Source organism: Anomaloglossus baeobatrachus, chromosome 5 (assembly GCF_048569485.1).
Source record: "Anomaloglossus baeobatrachus isolate aAnoBae1 chromosome 5, aAnoBae1.hap1, whole genome shotgun sequence".
NCBI classification, from domain to species: Eukaryota; Metazoa; Chordata; class Amphibia; order Anura; family Aromobatidae; genus Anomaloglossus; species Anomaloglossus baeobatrachus.
Genome location: NC_134357.1, coordinates 10,175,153 through 10,196,783, shown reverse-complemented (window position 1 = coordinate 10,196,783; position 21,631 = coordinate 10,175,153). Strand labels below are relative to the sequence as shown.

The 21,631-nt window shown below is 50.1% G+C and overlaps 1 protein-coding gene across 1 annotated transcript in view; it reads left to right on the top strand.

The window, feature by feature from the left end:
* Window positions 1–21,631, top strand: part of ACSL5 (acyl-CoA synthetase long chain family member 5) — a 56,689-nt gene that overhangs the window by 29,710 nt on the left and 5,348 nt on the right. The window contains exons 12-18 of the mRNA XM_075348214.1: window positions 1,414–1,548; window positions 1,628–1,762; window positions 5,381–5,476; window positions 6,810–6,882; window positions 7,519–7,607; window positions 8,060–8,176; window positions 12,645–12,788. Coding sequence (XP_075204329.1) covers window positions 1,414–1,548; window positions 1,628–1,762; window positions 5,381–5,476; window positions 6,810–6,882; window positions 7,519–7,607; window positions 8,060–8,176; window positions 12,645–12,788 — 789 coding nt within the window. The remainder of the gene's footprint in view (window positions 1–1,413; window positions 1,549–1,627; window positions 1,763–5,380; window positions 5,477–6,809; window positions 6,883–7,518; window positions 7,608–8,059; window positions 8,177–12,644; window positions 12,789–21,631) is intronic.

The window sequence follows — 21,631 nt, the reverse complement described above, 5'->3', positions numbered from 1 at the left end:
ATTTACAGATTAATCAAGGAAGGAATCTCGGGGAGACGCCTGACATGATTAATCTAGGACTTATTGGCAGCTATGGGCTGCCATTAACTCCTTATTACCCCGATTTGACAACGCACCAGGGCAAATCGGGAAGAGCCGGGTACAGTCCCAGAACTGTCGCATCTAATGTATGCGGCAATTCTGGGCGGCTGCTGACTGATATTGTTAGGCTGGGGGGCTCCCCATAACGTGGAGCTCCCCATCCTGAGAATACCAGCCTTCAGCCGAATGGCTTTATCTGGCTGGTATTAAAATTGGGGGGACCGCACGCCATTTTTTTAATTATTTACTTATTTATTTCACTGCACAGTATAGACACGCCCACCGGCTGCTGTGATTGGGTGCAGTGAGACACCTGTCACTCAGCGTGGGGGCGTGTCTCACTGCAACCAATCATAGGCGCCGAAAAGCAGGAAAGCAGGGAATACAAGATTGTTTAATGAGTGGCCGGCTTTTTCAAAAGAGGAAAAGCCGCCGGAGTTTAGTGAACAGCTGTGCAGCGCCGCGCCGGAGATCGGGGAACGGTAAGCATGAGAGAGGGGGGAGAATGACCGACAGACTGTGAGAGGGGGACAGACAAGACAGAGAGAGACCGACAGAGCGAGACCGACCGACGGGATATAGAATGAAAAAAAAAATGACCGACATCGCTAGTAAAAAGCACAAAACGTGCGTTTTGGACATCGGAGTGCCACACAATGTTTTACGTAAAATATTTCATGTAATAATCTCAAAAAGTACCATACACCAGCTCTATCTCACTATTGGGTATGTGCCCTTAACATTTCCGCCATGAAAATTCATTTTGGTGTCATTTTGGAAGGTTTTCTGGTGAGTCCGTAAAAATGGCGTAAAACTCGGACAAAATTGTTCACAGCTGTGACTTTTGAGTGATAAATGCTTCAAGGGGTCTTCCCCATGCTGTTGCCATGTCATTTGAGCACTCTTCTGAGACTTTTGTGACATTTTTAGGGTTTCTACATGCTGCCGGGGGTCATTTCAGAAAAATACTCGGGTCTCCCATAGGATAACATTGGGCTCGGTGCTCGGGCCGAGTACACGAGTATCTTGGGATGCTCAGCCCGAGCCTCGAGCACCCGAGCTTTTTGGTACTGGCGCATCACTATTTAGGAGTTATTGAAATCATTGCTGGTATATGTTTCATATTGATAATTCCAGTATGTCCCTGGTGGTCTTGGAGTTAGTAATAATGCTCCTGATGGTTTAGGAGTTATTGAAATCATTGTTGGTATATGTTTCATATTGATAATTGCAGTATGTCCCTGGTGGTCCTGTACTTTACAATATGAGAAGTATCTGATTTCATCTTGTCTTTTCTTATGATCTTCACATTATCGGGGTTTCTCCTGACAGACCGTGGTCTTCTGCTCCGGTGCCAAGGTGGGCTTCTTTCAGGGCGATATCCGGCTACTGACTGATGACATGAAAACACTGAGGCCGACGGTTTTCCCCACAGTCCCCAGACTGCTGAACCGCATTTATGACAAGGTACCAGCAGGGGGCGACCTCTCATGGATTGGTGTTAATGTCTGATGTTGGAATAAATGAAACATTATTTCCCCCCCAGATACAAAGCGGGGCCCAGACTCCGAGCAAAAAGTTCCTGCTAGACTTGGCTATAACTTGTAAGTTTGCCGAAGTTAAGAAGGGAATTATCCGGAACGACAGCGTCTGGGATAAACTAATATTCAAGAAGGTTCAGGTGAGAGAAAATACTGAAGAATCCTAAGAAAGCCTAGAACGCAGAATGTATCATTCGTCAGGAGCTCATCTTTAGTGATATAGTAATTTTATAGCTTGGTGATCCATTGGATGTCCATGCTCCTCCAATGAATAAGTAATATCCCTGGTGGTCTAGTGGTACAGTAATTCCATTTCTGGTGCTTCACTAAATACGTCTGTGGTCTTCCAGTGGTTCTAATGTCTGTGATCATCCAGTGGTCAGTAGAGGCGTGCTCAGTGATCTAATACCTGAGTACTAACCCCCTGTTGGTCAGGCGGTTCATTAAGTACATTTTTATTGGTCCAGTGGTTCTGATTGTTTTTGTGGTCATCCAGTGCTTCAGTAATAATGATTCTGCTGGCCTTGTGGCTCATTAAATTATGTCTGCTAAAGTAGGGGATCAGTAACTTTTTTTTAAAGTCTCTTATTAAACAGTTTTCAATGGAGGCATGAACGTCTTTTCCCCGTATGATGCTAACCAATTCTAAGCAGGCAACAACACAGAAGAAAAAGGACACACTGACACCATAGCTCAGATACAGCTCTGAGCTCCTGGCCTAACCTCCTGCATGATTAGAAAGCATGAGCTCCTGGCCTAACCTCCTGCATAATTAGAAAGCATGAGCTCCTGGCCTAACCTCCTGCATGATTAGAAGCATAAGCTCCTGGTCTAACCTCATGCATGATTAGAAAGCATGAGCTCCTGGTCTAACGTTATGCATGATTAGGAAGCATGAGCTCCTGGTCTAACCTCCTGCAAGATTAGAAAGCATAAGCTCCTGGTCTAACCTCCTGCATGATTAAAAAGCATGAGCTCCTGGTCTAACCTCCTGCATGATTAGAAAGCATGAGCTCCTGGTCTAACCTCCTGCATGATTAGAAAGCATGAACTCCTGGTCTAACGTTATGCATGATTAGAAAGCATGAGCTCCTGGTCTAACCTCCTGCAAGATTAGAAAGCATAAGCTCTTGGTCTAACCTCCTGTATGATTAAAAAGCATAAGCTCCTGGTCTAACCTCCTGCATGATTAGAAAGCATGAGCTCCTGGTCTAACCTCCTGCATGATTAGAAAGCATGAACTCCTGGTCTAACCTCCTGCATGATTAAAAAGCATAAGCTCCTGGTCTAACCTCCTGCATGATTAGAAAGCATGAGCTCCTGGTCTAACCTCCTGCATGATTAGAAAGCATGAGCTCCTGGTCTAACCTCCTGCATGATTAGAAAGCATGAGCTACTGGTCTAACCTCCTGCAAGATTAGAAAACATGAACTCCTGGTCTAACCTCCTGCATGATTAGAAAACATGAGCTCCTGGTCTAACCTCCTGTATGATTAAAAAGCATAAGCTCCTGATCTAACCTCCTGCATGATTAGAAAGCATGAGCTACTGGTCTAACGTTCTGCATGATTAGAAAGCATGAGCTCCTGGTCTAACCTCCTGCAAGATTAGAAAGCATAAGCTCCTGGTCTAACCTCCTGTATGATTAAAAAGCATAAGCTCCTGGTCTAACCTCCTGCATGATTAGAAAGCATGAGCTCCTGGTCTAACCTCCTGCATGATTAGAAAGCATGAACTCCTGGTCTAACCTCCTGTATGATTAGAAAGCATGAGCTCCTGGTCTAACCTCCTGCATGATTATAAAGCATGAACTCCTGGTCTAACCTCCTGTATGATTAAAAAGCATGAACTCCTGGTCTAACCTCCTGCATGATTAGAAAGCATGAGCTCCTGGCCTAACCTCCTGCATGATTAGAAAGCATGAGCTCCTGGTCTAACCTCATGCATGATTAGAAAGCATAAGCTCCTGGTCTAACCTCATGCATGATTAGAAAGCATAAGCTCCTGGTCTAACCTTATTCATGATTAGAAAGTGTGAGCTCCTGGTCTAACCTCCTGCATGATTAGAAAACATGAGCTCCTGGTCTAACTTTCTGCATGATTAGAAAGCATAAACTCCTGGTCTAACTTCCTGCAAGATTAGAAAGCATGAGCTCCTGGTCTAACCTCCTGCAAGATTAGAAAACATGAGCTCCTGGTCTAACCTCCTGCATGATTAGAAAGCATGAACTCCTGGTCTAACCTCCTGCATGATTAGAAAGCATGAGCTCCTGGCCTAACCTCCTGCATGATTAGGAAGCATGAGCTCCTGGCCTAACCTCCTGCATGATTAGAAAGCATGAGCTACTGGCCTAACCTCCTGCATGATTAGAAAGCATGAACTTCTGCATGATTAGAAAGCATGAGTTCCTGGTCTAACCTCCTGTATGATTAAAAAGCATAAGCTCCTGATCTAACCTCCTGCATGATTAGAAAGCATGAGCTCCTAGTCTAACTTTCTGCATGATTAAAAAGCATGAACTCTTGGTCTAACCTCCTGCAAGATTAGAAAACATGAGCTCCTGGTCTAACCTCCTGCATGATTAGAAAGCATGAACTCCTGGTCTAACGTCCTGTATGATTAAAAAGCATAAGCTCCTGGTCTAACCTCCTGCATGATTAGAAAGCATGAGCTCCTGGTCTAACCTTAGGCATGATTAGAAAGCATGAGCTCCTGGTCTAACCTCCTGCATTATTAGAAAACATGAGCTCCTGGTCTAACCTCCTGCATGATTAGAAAGCATGAGCTCCTGGCCTAACCTCCTGCATGATTAGAAAGCATGAGCTACTGGTCTAGGTCTAACCTCCTGCATGATTAGAAAGCATGAACTCCTGGTCTAACTTCCTGCAAGATTAGAAAGCATGAGCTCCTGGTCTAACCTCCTGCAAGATTAGAAAACAGGAGCTCCTAGTCTAACCTCCTGCATGATTAGAAATCATGAGCCTCTGGGCTAACTTTCTGCATGATTAGAAAGCATGAGATCCTGGTCTAACCTTCTGCATGATTAGAAAGCATGAACTCCTGGTCTAACCTCCTGCATGATTAGAAAGCATGAACTCCTGGTCTAACCTCCTGCATGATTAGAAAGCATGAACTCCTGGTCTAACCTCCTGCATGATTAGAAAGCATAAGCTCCTGGTCTAACCTCCTGCATGATTAGAAAGCATGAGCTCCAGGTCTAACCTCCTGCATGATTAGAAAGCATGAGCTCCAGGTCTAACCTCCTACATGATTAGAAAACATGAGCTCCTGGTCTAACCTCCTACATAATTAGAAAGCATAGATGATGTTCAGATAAGGTTCACATAGTCAGTCTGGGCGAAGAGACAGCACAGCTGAGGTTAGCTGTGTCACATGACAAACCCTTCTATTAGCTCTCCTCTCATAGCACAGTCAGCTCTGCTGTGTCATCCAGTGTTTAGTACTAGCAGGTCTGGTGGTCAAGATTTTCAGTACTTATCTCCTTATTGGTTCTGTGGTGATGATTGATAGTCCAAGGTATCAAAAATAACATCCTGATCCAGAAAGAACATTCCGGGTGGTCTAGTGGTACAGTTACAACATTCCTAGAGGCTAAAGGATCAGAAATAACACCTTGGGGGTTTTGGTAGCTTTTCTAGTGATTTCAAAATTCAGTGCACCTGTAATAATCATATTGGTAACATGTTTCTTTGTTTGATCTTTTACCTAATTGTTTACTTTATCACTTTCTGCCCAGGAAACAATGGGTGGACGTGTCCGGGTGATGGTAACAGGGGCAGCCCCCATATCTGAGAATGTCCTGTCCTTCCTGAGAGCCGCCCTGGGGAGTCAGGTAAAGTATTATGTTCAATCACTGCACAATGATGCTTAAAGGGAACCAATCATCAGGATTTTCGTGTATAAGCTGCAGCCAGTGCAGTACTGGCACTATCATGCACAGTGTGTACATACCATCAGGGGGCAGCTCGGGTGTTTAGGCAGTGAAATTCATCTTTATAAAGTTTGAAATTTCGTGCACTTTTTGATTGACGTGTGCACCTCTCTGTTAATGTCCGGGCGGGTTATGCAGGAGTTCCCCGCCCCCCCACCAGCCTGTTCCTCCCTCTCTCCTGATGTCCGGGTGGGTTATGCACGTGTTCCCCGCCCCCCCCCCCCGCGCCGCCTGTTCCTCCCTCCCTCCCTCTGGCTGTATGTAAATATCTAAATCTTCAGAAACATGGCGCCGGAGTGGGCCTCTGCGCACAGCGCTTATCTCCGGCGCCATGTTTCTGAAGCCCGCATCACACAGCTTGGTGTTAGAGGGCGGCGCATGCGCCCTCGCTCCTTCAGATCCCGTTGTGACCGCAGGAGCGAGCGCGATCACAACAGGACTGCAGAACAGCTGATCGGAGGACGCGATTACCTGCTGCTCCTGTATCGTGCCGCCCCAGGACACCGGGCCAACACACCAGCCGGTGTGACATCGCTGTGGCGCCGCCCTCTCAGACACCAAGTTGTGTAATGCGGGGGCTTCAGAAACATGGCGCCGGAGATAAGCGCTGTGCGCAGAGGCCCACTCCGGCGCCATGTTTCTGAAGATTAGATATTTACATACAGCCGGAGGGAGGAACAGGCAGCGTGGGGGGGGGGCGGGGAACACGTGCATAACCAGCCCGGAGGGAGGGAGGAACAGGCTGGTGGGGGGGCGGGGAACTCCTGCATAACCCGCCCGGACATTAACAGAGAGGTGCACACGTCAATCAAAAAGTGCACGAAATTTCAAACTTTATAAAGTTGTATTTCACTGCCTAAACACCCGAGCTGCACCCTGATGGTATGTACACACTGTGCCTGATAGTGCCAGTACTGCACTGGCTGCAGCTTATACACGAAAATCCTGATGTTTGGTTCCCTTTAAAGGGGAAGTCCAGAATACCGCATTACAGTATTGTGCCATCCGGTAATAGTGAAGCATTTGATGGAGTTCACCTTTAATTATACTTGTGTGTCAGGGAAGGAACTTTCACCTTCCGATGGCAGAGTCCAGATTCTCTTCTTCCTGCCCTAAAGTAGGCGTGTCTTGTTAGAAGTGGGTGTGGTCTTAAAGGAACATAATAATGACTAATTTTCCCAGTACTTGTGCAATTATTGATTTTCCGTATTACAATGACTTTTTCTGATTTTAGATTTTTGAGGCGTTCGGTCAGACGGAATGTGGAGCTGGCTGCTCATTCACCACCCCCGGAGACTGGACGGCAGGTGAGACGCTAAAGCGAGGACGTCTGACAAGTGATTATCGGCATAGGGCGCGTGACAGCGAATATGGCTGCCGTCATATCGCCGCCGATTCTGTAGGGGCCGTCGTGGCCTCTGTAGGGGCCACCGTGGCCTCTGTAGGGGCCGTCCTGGCCTCTGTAGGGGCCGTCGTGGCCTCTGTAAGGGCCGTCGTGGCCTCTGTAGGGGCCGTCGTGGCTTCTGTAGGGGCCGTCGTGGCTTCTGTAGGGGCCGCCGTGGCCTCTGTAGGGGCCGCCGTGGCCTCTGTAGGGGCCGCCGTGGCCTCTGTAGGGGCCGTCGTGGCTTCTGTAGGGGCCGCCGTGGCTTCTGTAGGGGCCGCCGTGGCCTCTGTAGGAGCCGTCGTGGCCTCTGTAGGAGCCGTCGTGGCCTCTGTAGGAGCAGTCGTGGCCTCTGTAGGAGCCGTCGTGGCTTCCGTAGGGGCTGTTGGCCAAACACCATATGTTACATTGTAGCAGCTTTAATAGTCAGGGCTCGGAGATAATATGTCCGACATGTCGGTTGTCACTCAGCTTTAATGCAGATATAACAAGCGGTTAGATAAGACTGGGGTGCGGGTTGTACTGCGCATCAGTATATGTAGGTGACCACCATCTCTTCCAGGACACGTGGGGGCCCCACTGCCGTGTAACCTGCTGAAGGTCGTGGATGTGGCGGATATGAACTATTACTCATCCAATGGCGAGGGAGAGGTGAGAACGATGTCTGCTGGATACAGGACACAGCACAATATCTACTATTCTCTTATTCTCTGTTATCAGCCATTACTGGGAGGAGGTGACTGCAGGACAGGTGACTACAATCTATTACCCCCTGTTATCAGCCATTACTGGGGGAGGAGACTGTAGGACAGATGACTAAAATCTATTACTCCCTGTTATCAGCCATTACTGGGGAGCAGAGTGTAGGACATGTAACTACAATCTATTACCCCCTGTTATCAGCCATTACTGGGGGAGGAGACTGTAGGACAGGTGAGTACGATCTATTACTCTCTGTTATCTGCCATTACTGGGGGAGCAGACTAGGACAGGAATATCCTGTAGTTTCCTTTGTCAACTGCTTTAGACTGGGGAAAAGTGATTATAATCTATTTCTCTCTGTTATCAGCCAATTCATGATCTCTTTATTTTTATGCTCTTAGGTTTGCATTAAAGGCGCTAATGTCTTTAAAGGATACCTTAAAGACCCAGAGAAGACAGCAGAAGCCATTGATGAGGAAGGATGGCTGCACACGGGGGATATCGGGAAGTGGCTTCCGGTAAGTATAGAGGGGGCTTGCGGTAATATGGCCCCCAATTATCACGTTATTGATAGGGGTGCTATCCTCTTATAGAGCGGGAAGGGGGGGGGTGTTCGTTTTTGGCTGCTCCCCCCACAGCTGGGACAGAGGGAAGATACACGAGAGAACACATTGTATCGGTGTCGGCAGTTTTCTTGTTACTGTACGGCCACATTGAGTTCTACGGTTCTAGTAAAGTGGGTGGACGTTACAGCAGCAGCGGTGCCTGTATTCTCACAGTGCAGAGGTGACGGGCACTGGACCACCCCTTTAAGAGCAGCAATTGCCCTTTAAATACAGAGGAGGTGAATGTTGCAGCTCGGGGTCAGCGGTGACATAACCTGCCCCATAGAGAGGGGTCACCCGCCCTCACTTTTGGGATTAATGAGGGACAGATAGGCTGCTCATGGCTCGCAGTGATTCTCTGCCCCCCAGGGCCGTTGTGCTGCCCTCCTGCGGGGCTGGAGATTACCTGCATATGGCGCCGTCTTAGGACCGATCCTCAGAGAGAAGCCGTCGTATTGAGGGCAGTTCAGAGAAACTCGTCCAGACGCCTCCAGATCTGCGGCTCCGTTACAGGAAAAATCAAACATTTTGGAGTCTGGTGATAGAATCGACCCCGACCAGAAATCAATCATCAGAGCGAGCGACAAACACACAGGGATTTCCAGGAAAACCCCAGAAAGTGCCTGTGACCCGAATACTGCACCATGGGGGTCTGCAGCCCAGAGCGAGCGGAGCGAGGGTCCTGTCACCGGGATATTCCTGCCAAACATACGAGAATCCCCCCCGATCCCAGAAAACCAGCGCACCTGTCTGACGTCACTGCTGCCCCCAGTGTTCATTGTTAGAAGGAACAGCGCACTTTACAGCCTGCTGCAATGAAGGGGAACCAACCAGCAGGATATTATCTGAGGCGCAGGCAGTGCCATACAGGCGATAAGAGGCTGATCGCAGGCAGTGCCATACAGGCGGTAAGATGCCGATCGCAGGCAGTGCCATACAGGCGGTAAGAGGCTGATCGCAGGCAGTGCCATACAGGCGGTAAGATGCCGATCGCAGGCAGTGCCATACAGGCGGTAAGAGGCTGATCGCAGGCAGTGCCATACAGGCGATAAGAGGCTGATCACAGGCAGTGCCATACAGGCGGTAAGATGCCGATCGCAGGCAGTGCCATACAGGCGGTAAGAGGCTGATCGCAGGCAGTGCCATACAGGCAGTAGATGCTGATCGCAGGCAGTGCCATACAGGCGGTAAGAGGCTGATCGCAGGCAGTGCCATACAGGCGGTAAGAGGCTGATCGCAGGCAGTGCCATACAGGCAGTAGATGCTGATCGCAGGCAGTGCCATACAGGCGGTAAGAGGCTGATCGCAGGCAGTGCCATACAGGCAGTAGATGCTGATCGCAGGCAGTGCCATACAGGCGGTAAGAGGCTGATCGCAGGCAGTGCCATACAGGCGGTAAGAGGCTGATCGCAGGCAGTGCCATACAGGCAGTAGATGCTGATCGCAGGCAGTGCCATACAGGCAGGAAGATGCCGATTGCAGGCAGTGCCATAAGGCAGGAAGATGCCGATCGCAGGCAGTGCCATACAGGCAGTAAGATGCTGATCGCAGGCAGTGCCATACAGGCAGAAAGAGGCTGATCACAGGCAGTGCCATACAGGCAGTAAGATGCTGATCGCAGGCAGTGCCATACAGGCAATAAGATGCTGATCGCAGGCAGTGCCATACAGGCAATAAGATGCTGATCGCAGGCAGTGCCATACAGGCGGTAAGATGCCAATCGCAGGCAGTGCCATACAGGCAGTAGATGCTGATCGCAGGCAGTGCCATACAGGCAGTAGATGCTGATCGCAGGCAGTGCCATACAGGCAGTAAGAGGCTGATCGCAGGCAGTGCCATACAAGCAGGAAGATGCTGATCGCAGGCAGTGCCATACAGGCAGTAAGATGCCGATCGCAGGCAGTGCCATACAAGCAGGAAGATGCTGATCGCAGGCAGTGCCATACAAGCAGTAAGAGGCTGATCGCAGGCAGTGCCATACAAGCAGTAAGAGGCTGATCGCAGGCAGTGCCATACAAGCAGTAAGAGGCTGATCGCAGGCAGTGCCATACAAGCAGTAAGAGGCTGATCGTAGGCAGAGCCATACAGGCAGTAATATGCTGATCGCAGGCAGTGCCATACAGGCAGTAAGAGGGTGATCGCAGGCAGTGCCATACAGGCAGGAAGAGGCTGATCCCAGGCAGTGCCATACAGGCAGTAAGAGGCTGATCCCAGGCAGAGCCATACTGGCAATAAGAGGCTGATCACAGGCAGTGCCATACAGGCAGTAAGAGGCTGATCGCAGGCAGTGCCATACAGGCAGTAAGAGGCTGATCGCAGGCAGTGCCATACAGGCAGTAAGAGGCTGATCGCAGGCAGTGCCATACAGGCAGTAAGAGGCTGATCGCAGGCAGTACCATACAGGCAGTAAGAGGCTGATCGCAGGCAGTGCCATACAGGCAGTAAGATGCTGATCGCAGGCATACCTGTCGTAGAAAGATTGGATGCTTGATTGCTGAAATATCTGTAATGAAAGCTGCAGAAATGCAATGCACTTTGATTGACAGGTGCAACAGGGGCGGGTCTGTGTAGGTCGGGTCCTCTGTGTTTATTCCTCCTCCTGCTCGTTGTATTGCACATGAGCAGCAGCAATGGTGGAAAAGGGGACATGTAATACAAGACATAGCAGCTAGTCACATATATGTAAGTACAATCTGCATAATCACTGCCCCCCCAGTGCATTCACCATCACTGCTGAGAGGTGGGAGGGAGTATGGGGGGGCGGGGGAATGGGGGGGGGGGCAGTGCACATTCAGATTCACTATCACTGCTGAGAGGTGGGAGGGAGTATGAAGGGGGGGGGCAGTGCACATTCAGATTCACTATCACTGCTGAGAGGTGGGAGGGAGTATGGGGGGGGGGGGAATGGGGGGGGGGGGCAGTGCACATTCAGATTCACTATCACTGATGCCGGCACTGCCGGGTGCGAGGGGGGAGCAGGGAATATGCAGATCGTATTTACATATACTTGACTAGCTACTATGTCACGCTGAATTCAGCTATAAAAGCTACTGCTCCTGAAAGGTCTACTTATCCCTGTATAAAGAGAACCTGAATATTGTACTGCAAAATCACCCGATTCCCTTTACTGCTTTTGAAGAGGATCATAAGCCTAAATGCTCTCAGAAATTAAGAATGTGGTAGTGGATTCAATATAATATGTCTCCTCCCCATAATATGTCTCCTCCCCATAATCCTATAGAATGTAAGCCCGCAAGGGTAGGGCCCTCTTCCCTCTGTACTAGTCTGTCTACTGTAACTTGTATACGTATTTTGTATGTAACCCCCTTCTCATGTACAGCACCATGGAATTAATGGTGCTCTATAAATAAATAATAATAATAATAATAATAATAATAATATAAGACTGCAGCTCTGGAGGTGACTGGAGGATAAGACACAATATAACAGCAGACTAGTGAGTGCAGCTCTGGAGGTGACTGGAGGATAAGACATTATGTAACAGCAGAATAGTGACCGCAGCTCTGGAGCAGATTGGAGAATAAGACATGATGTAACAGCAGAATAGTGACTGCAGCTCTGGAGGTGACTGGAGGATAAGACACGATATAACAGCAGAATAGTGACTGCAGCTCTGGAGGTGACTGGAGGATAATACATGATGTAACAGCAGAATAGTGACTGCAGCTCTGGAGGTGACTGGAGGATAAGACATAATGTAACAGCAGAATAGTGACTGCAGCTCTGGAGGTGACTGGAGGATAAGACACGATATAACAGCAGAATAGTGACTGCAGCTCTGGAGGTGACTGGAGGATAAAACATGATGTAACAGCAGAATAGTGACTGCAGCTCTGGAGGTGACTGGAGGATAAGACACGATATAACAGCAGAACAGTGACTGCAGCTCTGGAGGTGACTGGAGGATAAGACAATGTTGCAGCAGAATAGTGATTGTAGTTATGGAGGTGACTGGAGGATAAGACATGATTTAAGAGCAGAATATTAACTGCAGCTCTGGAGGTGACTGGGGGATAAGACATGATGTAACAGCAGAACAGTGACTGTAGCTCTGGAGGATAAGACACGATATAATAGCAGAATAGTGAGTGCAGCTCTGGAGATGACTGTAGTTTAAAAAAGAGTAATAATGACAGCACAGTGGCTCAGTGGTTAGCACTTCAGTCTTGGGGTACTGGGTTCAAATCCCACCAAGGACATCATCTCACACTCTAAAGACTGATCGGGAACTTAGATTGTGAGCCCCGATGGGGACAGTGATGCTCTCGTCTGGAAGGCACAGTGGCATTAATGGCGCTATATAAATGAGTAAATAATCGGATGCATGTTCCGTACTCCTAATAGATTTTACTTCTTACAGAATGGGACACTAAAAATCATTGACAGGAAGAAGAACATCTTTAAGTTGGCGCAGGGAGAGTACATCGCCCCCGAGAAGATCGAGAATGTGTACGTGCGCAGTGCTCCGGTAGCGCAAGTCTTCGTGCACGGTGACAGCCTGCGGGTAGGTATTACCGTCACACCATGGGCATTAGATAAACCACCAGGATGAGGTTAATGAGGAGCCCGGGATCACAGGAGAAGAAGGGAATTTTGTTACTTACCGTAAATTCCTTTTCTTCTAGCTCCTATTGGGAGACCCAGACGATTGGGTGTATAGCACTGCCTCCGGAGGCCACACAAAGCATTACACTAAAAAGTGTAAGGCCCCTCCCCTTCTGGCTATACACCCCCAGTGGGATCACTGGCTCACCAGTTTTAGTGCAAAAGCAAGAAGGAGGAAAGCCAATAACTGGTTTAAACAAATTCACTCCGAAGTAACGTCGGAGAACTGAAAACCGTTCAACATGAACAACATGTGTACCCGAAAAACAACCAAAAATCCCGAAGGACAACAGGGCGGGTGCTGGGTCTCCCAATAGGAGCTAGAAGAAAAGGAATTTACGGTAAGTAACAAAATTCCCTTCTTCTTCGGCGCTCCATTGGGAGACCCAGACGATTGGGACGTCCAAAAGCTGTCCCTGGGTGGGTAAAGAAATACCTCATGTTAGAGCTGCAAGACAGCCCTCCCCTACGGGGAGGCAACTGCCGCCTGCAGGACTCTTCTACCTAGGCTGGCGTCCGCCGAAGCATAGGTATGCACCTGATAATGTTTGGTGAAAGTGTGCAGACTCGACCAGGTAGCTGCCTGGCACACCTGTTGAGCCGTAGCCTGGTGTCGTAATGCCCAGGACGCACCCACGGCTCTGGTAGAATGGGCCTCAGCCCTGATGGAAACGGAAGCCCCGCAGAACGGTAGGCTTCAAGAATTGGTTCTTTGATCCATCGAGCCAGGGTGGCCTTAGAAGCCTGCGACCCTTTGCGCTTACCAGCGACAAGGACAAAGAGTGCATCCGAACGGCGCAGGGGCGCCGTGCGGGAAATGTAGATTCTGAGTGCTCTCACCAGATCTAACAAATGTAAATCCTTCTCATACCGATGAACTGCATGAGGACAAAACGAAGGCAAAGAGATATCCTGATTAAGATGAAAAGAGGATACCACTTTCGGGAGAAACTCCTGAATGGGGCGCAGCACTACCTTGTCCTGGTGGAACACCAGGAAGGGAGCCTTGGATGATAGCGCTGCCAGCTCAGACACTCTCCGAAGAGATGTGATCGCTACCAGAAAAGCCACTTTCTGTGATAGTCTAGAAAGTGAAACCTCCCTCAGAGGCTCGAAGGGCGGCTTCTGGAGGGCAACTAGTACCCTGTTCAGATCCCATGGATCTAACGGCCGCTTGTACGGGGGTACGATATGACAAACCCCCTGCAGGAACGTGCGTACCTTAGAAAGTCGTGCTAGACGCTTCTGAAAAAAGACGGATAGCGCCGAGACTTGCCCTTTAAGGGAGCCGAGCGACAAACCTTTTTCTAACCCAGATTGCAGGAAAGAAAGAAATGTAGGCAATGCAAATGGCCAGGGAGACACTCCCTGAGCAGAGCACCAGGATAAGAATATCCTCCACGTTCTGTGGTAGATCTTAGCGGACGTGGGCTTCCTAGCCTGTCTCATGGTGGCAACGACCCCTTGGGATAATCCTGAAGACGCTAGGATCCAGGACTCAATGGCCACACAGTCAGGTTCAGGGCCGCAGAATTCCGATGGAAAAACGGCCCTTGGGACAGTAAGTCTGGTCGGTCTGGTAGTGCCCACGGTTGGCCGACCGTGAGATGCCACAGATCCGGATACCACGCCCTCCTTGGCCAGTCTGGGGCGACGAGTATGACGCGGCTGCAGTCGGATCTGATCTTGCGTAGCACTCTGGGCAAGAGTGCCAGAGGTGGAAACACATAAGGGAGCCGGAACTGCGACCAATCTTGCACTAAGGCGTCTGCCGCCAGAGCTCTGTGATCGCGAGACCGTGCCATGAAGGTTGGGACCTTGTTGTTGTGCCTGGACGCCATTAGGTCGACGTCCGGCCTTCCCCAGCGGCGACAGATTTCCTGAAACACGTCCGGGTGAAGGGACCATTCCCCTGCGTCCATGCCCTGGCGACTGAGGAAGTCTGCTTCCCAGTTTTCTACGCCGGGGATGTGAACTGCGGATATGGTGGAGGCCGTGGCTTCCACCCACATCAGAATCCGCCAGACTTCCTGGAAGGCTTGCCGACTGCGTGTCCCCCCTTGGTGGTTGATGTATGCCACCGCTGTGGAGTTGTCCGACTGAATTCGGATCTGCCTTCCTTCCAGCCACTGCTGGAAGGCTAGTAGGGCAAGATACACTGCTCTGATTTCCAGAACATTGATCTGAAGGGTGGACTCCTGCTGGGTCCACGTACCCTGAGCCCTGTGGTGGAGAAAAACTGCTCCCCACCCTGACAGACTCGCGTCTGTCGTGACCACCGCCCAGGACGGTGGTAGGAAGGATCTTCCCTGTGATAATGAGGTGGGAAGAAGCCACCACTGCAGAGAGTCCTTGGCCGTCTGGGAAAGGGAGACTTTCCTGTCCAGGGATGTTGACTTCCCGTCCCATTGGCGGAGAATGTCCCATTGAAGTGGGCGCAGATGAAACTGCGCAAACGGAACCGCCTCCATTGCCGCCACCATCTTCCCGAGGAAGTGCATGAGGCGTCTTAAGGAGTGCGACTGACTTTGAAGGAGAGCCTGCACCCCAGTCTGTAGTGACCGCTGCTTGTCCAGCGGAAGCTTCACTATCGCTGAGAGAGTATGAAACTCCATGCCAAGATACGTCAGTGATTGGGTCGGTAACAGAGTTGACTTTGGGAAGTTGATGATCCACCCGAACGTCTGGAGAGTCTCCAGTGCAACATTCAGGCTGAGTTGGCATGCCTCCTGAGAGGGTGCCTTGACAAGTAGATCGTCCAAGTAAGGGATCACAGAGTGTCCCTGAGAGTGCAAGACTGCTACCACTGCCGCCATGACCTTGGTGAACACCCGTGGGGCTGTCGCCAGACCAAATGGCAGAGCCACGAACTGAAGATGGTCGTCTCCTATCACGAAGCGTAGAAAGCGTTGGTGCTCTGTAGCAATCGGCACGTGGAGATAAGCATCTTTGATGTCTATTGATGCTAGGAAATCTCCTTGAGACATTGAGGCAATGACTGAGCGGAGGTATTCCATCCGGAACCGCCTGGCGTTCACATGCTTGTTGAGCAGTTTTAGGTCCAGAACAGGACGGAATGAGCCGTCCTTTTTTGGCACCACAAAGAGATTGGAGTAAAAACCTTGTCCTTGTTCCCGAAGAGGAACAGGGACCACCACTCCTTCTGCTCTTAGAGAATGCACCGCCTGCAGAAGGGCATCTGCTCGGTCGGGATGTGGGGAAGTTCTGAAGAACCGAGGCGGAGGACGAGAACTGAACTCTATCCTGTACCCGTGAGACAAAATGTCTGTTACCCACCGGTCTTTGACCTGTGGCAGCCAAATGTCGCAAAAGCGGGAGAGCCTGCCACCGACCGAGGATGCGGAGGGAGGCGGCCGAAAGTCATGAGGCAGCCGCCTTGGAAGCGGTACCTCCGGTTGCTTTCTTGGGGCGTGAGTGAGTCCGCCAGGAATCAGAGCTCCTTTGCTCTTTCTGAGTCCCTTTGGACGAGGAGAATTGGGGCTTGCCCGAGCCTCGAAAGGACCGAAACTTTGACTGCCACTTCCTCTGTTGAGGTTTGCTTGATCTGGGCTGGGGTAAGGAGGAGTCCTTACCTTTGGACTGTTTAATGGTTTCCGCCAATTGCTCACCAAACAGTCTGTCTCCAGATAATGGCAAGCTGGTTAAACATTTTTTAGAAGCAGAATCTGCTTTCCATTCTTTTAACCACAAGGCTCTGCGCAAAACTACAGAGTTGGCGGATGCCATTGAGGTACGGCTCGTAGAGTCTAGTACCGCATTGATAGCGTAGGTCGCAAACGCAGTCATTTGCGTAGTTAAGGACGCCACTTGCGGCACTGCTGGACTTAAGAAGGAGTCCACCTGTGCCAGACCAGCTGAAATAGCTTGGAGCGCCCACACGGCCGCGAATGCTGGAGCAAACGACGCGCCAATAGCTTCATAGACAGATTTCAACCAAAGGTCCATCTGTCTGTCATTGGCATCTTTAAGAGAAGCCCCATCCTCCACTGCAACTATGGATCTAGCTGCAAGCCTGGAGATTGGGGGGTCCACCTTTGGACACTGGGTCCAGCGTTTGACCACGTCAGGGGGAAAGGGATAACGTGTATCCTTAAGGCGTTTGGAAAAACGCTTGTCCGGATAAGCATGGTGTTTCTGGATTGATTCTCTGAAGTCAGAGTGGTCCAGAAAAGTACTCAATTTACGCTTGGGATACAGGAAATGGAACTTCTCCTGCTGTGCAGCTGCCTCCTCTGCTGAAGGGGCTGGGGGAGAAATATCCAACAGCCTATTGATGGCCGCTATAAGGTCATTTACCATGGCGTCACCATCTGGCGTATCCAAATTGAGTGCGGTGTCAGGACCAGACTCCTGATCACCCACCTCTGTCTCATCATATAGAGACCCTTCTCGCTGAGACCCTGACCCGCGTGAGGACGTGGAGGGTCTCTCCCAGCGAGCTCGCTTAGGGGGCCTGGGACTGTCATCAGAGTCAGAGCCCTCAGCCTGTGATGCCTGGGACCCCCTTGAAGTACGGATTAGTTCCAACTGAGGGGGACCTGGGAACATAGCCACAGCAGTGTCCATGGTCTGAGCAACTGGCCTGGACTGCAAGGTCTCCAGGATTTTTGTCATAGTCACAGCCATTTTATCAGCAAAGACTGCAAATTCTGTCCCCGTCACCGGGGCAGGGTTCACAGGCGGCTCTGCCTGGGCTACCACCACCATAGACTCTGGCTGCCGAAGTGCCACTGGGACTGAACATTGCACACAATGAGAGTCGTTGGAGCCTGCTGGTAGATTAGCCCCACATGCTGTACAAGCAGTGTATACAGCCCGTGCCTTGGCACCCTTGCGTTTTGTGGATGACATGTTGCTGTCTCCTCAGAGCAATATAGGGGTATACAGCCAAGAAGCGACCGTACAGTGCAGTATATATATATATATATATATATATCTGGTACAGGAAAAAGTACACCAATACAACACTGTGGCACTAGTGGGGCCAGCACTAATGTGCTGCTTACCGCCCGCTAAACGCGGGTGTGTGGTCGCCAGAAATCCCTAGTCTGGGTCTCCCAGAGCCTGTGTCCGTCCTCCAGCCAGACTGCATTCAGGAATGGCTGCCGGCGTCCTGTGGAGGGGGGGCGGGCCCTGGGCGTGCTCAGACCAAAAGCGGGAAACCTGCGTCCCCCTGTGCTCAGTGAGAGGGCTGGAGCATGTAAATAAGGCTCCAGCCCTCGGCGCTGACGATTGCACAGCGTCTGTCCCATTCCCTGATTGACAGGGAGGGGGCGGGAACGAAGCGGAGCTAGGCCGCAAAAGCCGGGGACTAAATTTATAAGCGCCGCCGCCGTAAAAGCGCGGTCGGCGCTAAGTCCCCGGCGCACTACAAGTCCCAGCCGCGCCGCCGCTCCGAGAGTGGCCGGCGCGGTAGTTCCCAGCATATGAAGTCACACAGCTAAGCTGCTGTGACTCAAACCCCAGCGTGCAGCGCTACTGTCCCCGGCGCACTAACACACCCAGCAAGTCTGGCGTGTGCGTGCCTGTCTGTACGGGGACACAGAGTACCTGAAAGTTGCAGGGCCTTGTCCCTGAACGGTACACAGCTCCGTATCCAGCAGGTTCACTGGGTCTGTGGATGGAGCCCGGCCTCAGGGCTTGGGGGCCGGTAAGATCCCACTTCCTCAGAGCCCCTCAGGGGGATGGGGAAGGAAAGCAGCATGTGGGCTCCAGCCTCTGTACCCGCAATGGGTACCTCAACCTTACAAACCACAAGTGGGGTAAGAAGGGAGCATGCTGGGGGCCCTAGTATGGGCTCTCTTTTCTTCCATCCGACATAGTCAGCAGCTGCTGCTGACTAAACAGTGGAGCTATGCGTGGATGTCTGACCTCCTTCGCACAAAGCAGAAAACTGGTGAGCCAGTGATCCCACTGGGGGTGTATAGCCAGAAGGGGAGGGGCCTTGCACTTTTTAGTGTAATGCTTTGTGTGGCCTCCGGAGGCAGTGCTATACACCCCAATCGTCTGGGTCTCCCAATGGAGCGCCGAAGAAAAGCCAATTACAAATCAGACAACGGGTGAATAAGTCTCTGGGGAGCGGCCGCAGAGGTGCGGATTTACTGCACTGGCACATGTACGGGCACAAAGAAGCCAAACCATGAGGGTCCCAACACGTGATACATCATATATAGGAGCTCCGAGCTAAACTGGAGCACGACCCCAACAGACGAGGTCACATCCAGCACCTAAGGGGTGCAGTATATAGTATATAGGCATAGGAGACCCAAGATGGAGGTGATCAGACACCCCACAATGGCGGAACAGAAAATAAACCTCAGAAATTCTATGCGATACATTTGGAAACCGCATAAGGGCTCATGCGCACGTAACTGCTGAATATTCTGCAGCGATGTGACAGCACATGTGCGCGTCAAATCGCTGCAGAAACACTGCATTATGGATGCAGTATTTTTGTTAAAAAAAGCCGATTTCATGCGCTCTGGATGCTGCCCCCACCATAGACAGAGCGGGAGCTGCATCCATAGCGCACGGAATAATTGACATGCTCATTGTATGAACGCACAGATTTAGGTAAAAATTTTAGCACCCAAATCGCTGCATTCATAAAAGCAACGTGCGCACGTGTCATGCACAATCTACATAGACTGTGCTGGGTACGCAGGACGCATGCATTTACACTGCAGTGCTATACACAGCGTAAATGCATGTAAGTACGCAACGTGTGCATGAGCCCTAACACTCCTTTACTCCTGAGAGTTCGTTACAATGTATCGGTGCAAGTGAAATGCTTCCTTCTAGAGATCATGCAGTTTCCTCACTGGGGATTGTTCACACTGGATACAATTACAGCAAACGCTCAAAGTGTAACGTTCACTGAGCCGGGGCTGAGGATCGGGCTCCTGAAAGAGAAAAGATCCCTTCCTATTCTCTGACCGGAGCCACAAAGCCTAAAAATGGAGAGAAATTGAAAATTATCATTGCAGATATTGCCACCGACAATTTTCAAAATTATTTTCAGAAATTCATGAATTTTCTGCAAAATCAATAATGTTTCCTTTTTCTTTAAAGGGAACCTGTCACCACTTTTTTGCCCTATAAGGTGCGACCACCATCACCGGGCTCTTCTATACAGCATCCTAACATCCTGTATATAAGAGCCCAGGCCGGGGGTATAACATTAAAAAACACTTTTCAATATTCACCTAACGGTCGCATTGTGGGCCTAATGGGTGTCTCCGTTGTCGGCGCCGCCTCTTTCGGCCATCTTTGTTATGTTTCCTCTAGCCGTGGTGCATGACGCGTCTGACGTCATCCACACTCGCCGGCATTCAGGTCCTGAGCAGGGCAGATCAAAGTATGGTAGTGCGCCTGCGCAGGACCGGCGTGTGTGTATGACTAGAGTTGAGCGGATTGCTAATAATCCAGGTCTGGCGGATCCGTCGCGGGTTGCCCCAGAAGTCCGGAATGAGAGCGGGAGAGAGCGGGGGGAGAGAGAGCGGGGGGGAGAGAGAGGGGGTGGGGAAAGAGAAGAGGGGGGGTGGAAGGTGGGAGAGAGGAAAAAAAAAAACAACAAAAATCACGAACCTGGATCGTGCAGCCGGACTCCCGGATCCAGGTCGGACCCGGATCGGATGCTGAAACCGCGCGGATCCGGATTTTTACAGTTCGAATCCGCTCAACACTGTGTATGACGTAGACGCGTCATGCACCCAGGCTTAAGAAAGAGGACGAAGATGGCCGAAATGCCGATACCGGAGACGCCCAGTAGGCCCAAAGTGCGACTGTTAGGTAAGTATTATAAAGTGTTTTTAATGTTATACCCCCGGCCTGGGCTCTTTACAGGATGTTAGGATGCTGTATATAAGAGCCCGGTGGAGGTGGCCGCAGCTTACAGCCAAAAAAGTGGTGACAGGTTCCCTTTAAAATATCACATTAGTTATTATCGGTGTGAAAGTAAAAGGAGTTCACAATTGCTTTTTGCCTTACGGTCTCCGTCGCATTTTTGTGCTAAACTCTTCAAAAGTGACACATGACACAAAAATGGGATCATGAACCTTGAGGAAAATGAAAACTGCTCCTTAGTTCTGACTTCCACCATATGTGAGCAAAAATGCCCATGTTCTGTGCAAATGTCACACACATCCAAAATTAGTGCAAAAATGTCTGCATTCAAAAGGAGCAGATGAAGTGGTATCGGGGGAGGGAGTCACTGTTGAAAATGTATGTAAAAACAAATTACAACCTTTTAAAATGTCACAAATAATGAAGCGGCTGCAAAGATCTGGAAAACAAAAGCCACAAAATGATGAGAGAAAAGTAGAAAATAAGCGGAAGTAAGAGGGGCAAGACAAAAAGAGTCAGAACAGGAAAAAAAAAATAAAAAAACCCCATATATATAAATAAATAATAATATTTATTCATTTATATAGCTGCAAACCGAAGTCACTAGTCAGTTTACTCCCACAAAAAAAAAGGTGCAAAAACGATGGATCGAGGCCAAAATCTATTAGAAAGGTGCAGGTCATCATCCAATGATGTGTTATTTCCGGCAGAAAACTTCAGGCCCTCATAGTGCGATCATAGGGACCAGCACCAGACTTTGGGATTCAGATCAATCACTCCTGACATTGGATACTGGCGTCTTATTCCTCTGTCACCTTCTCTGGCTTTGTCAGGGTACATGGCTGGTGGAGCTGGGCTGGTGGAGCTGGGCTGGTG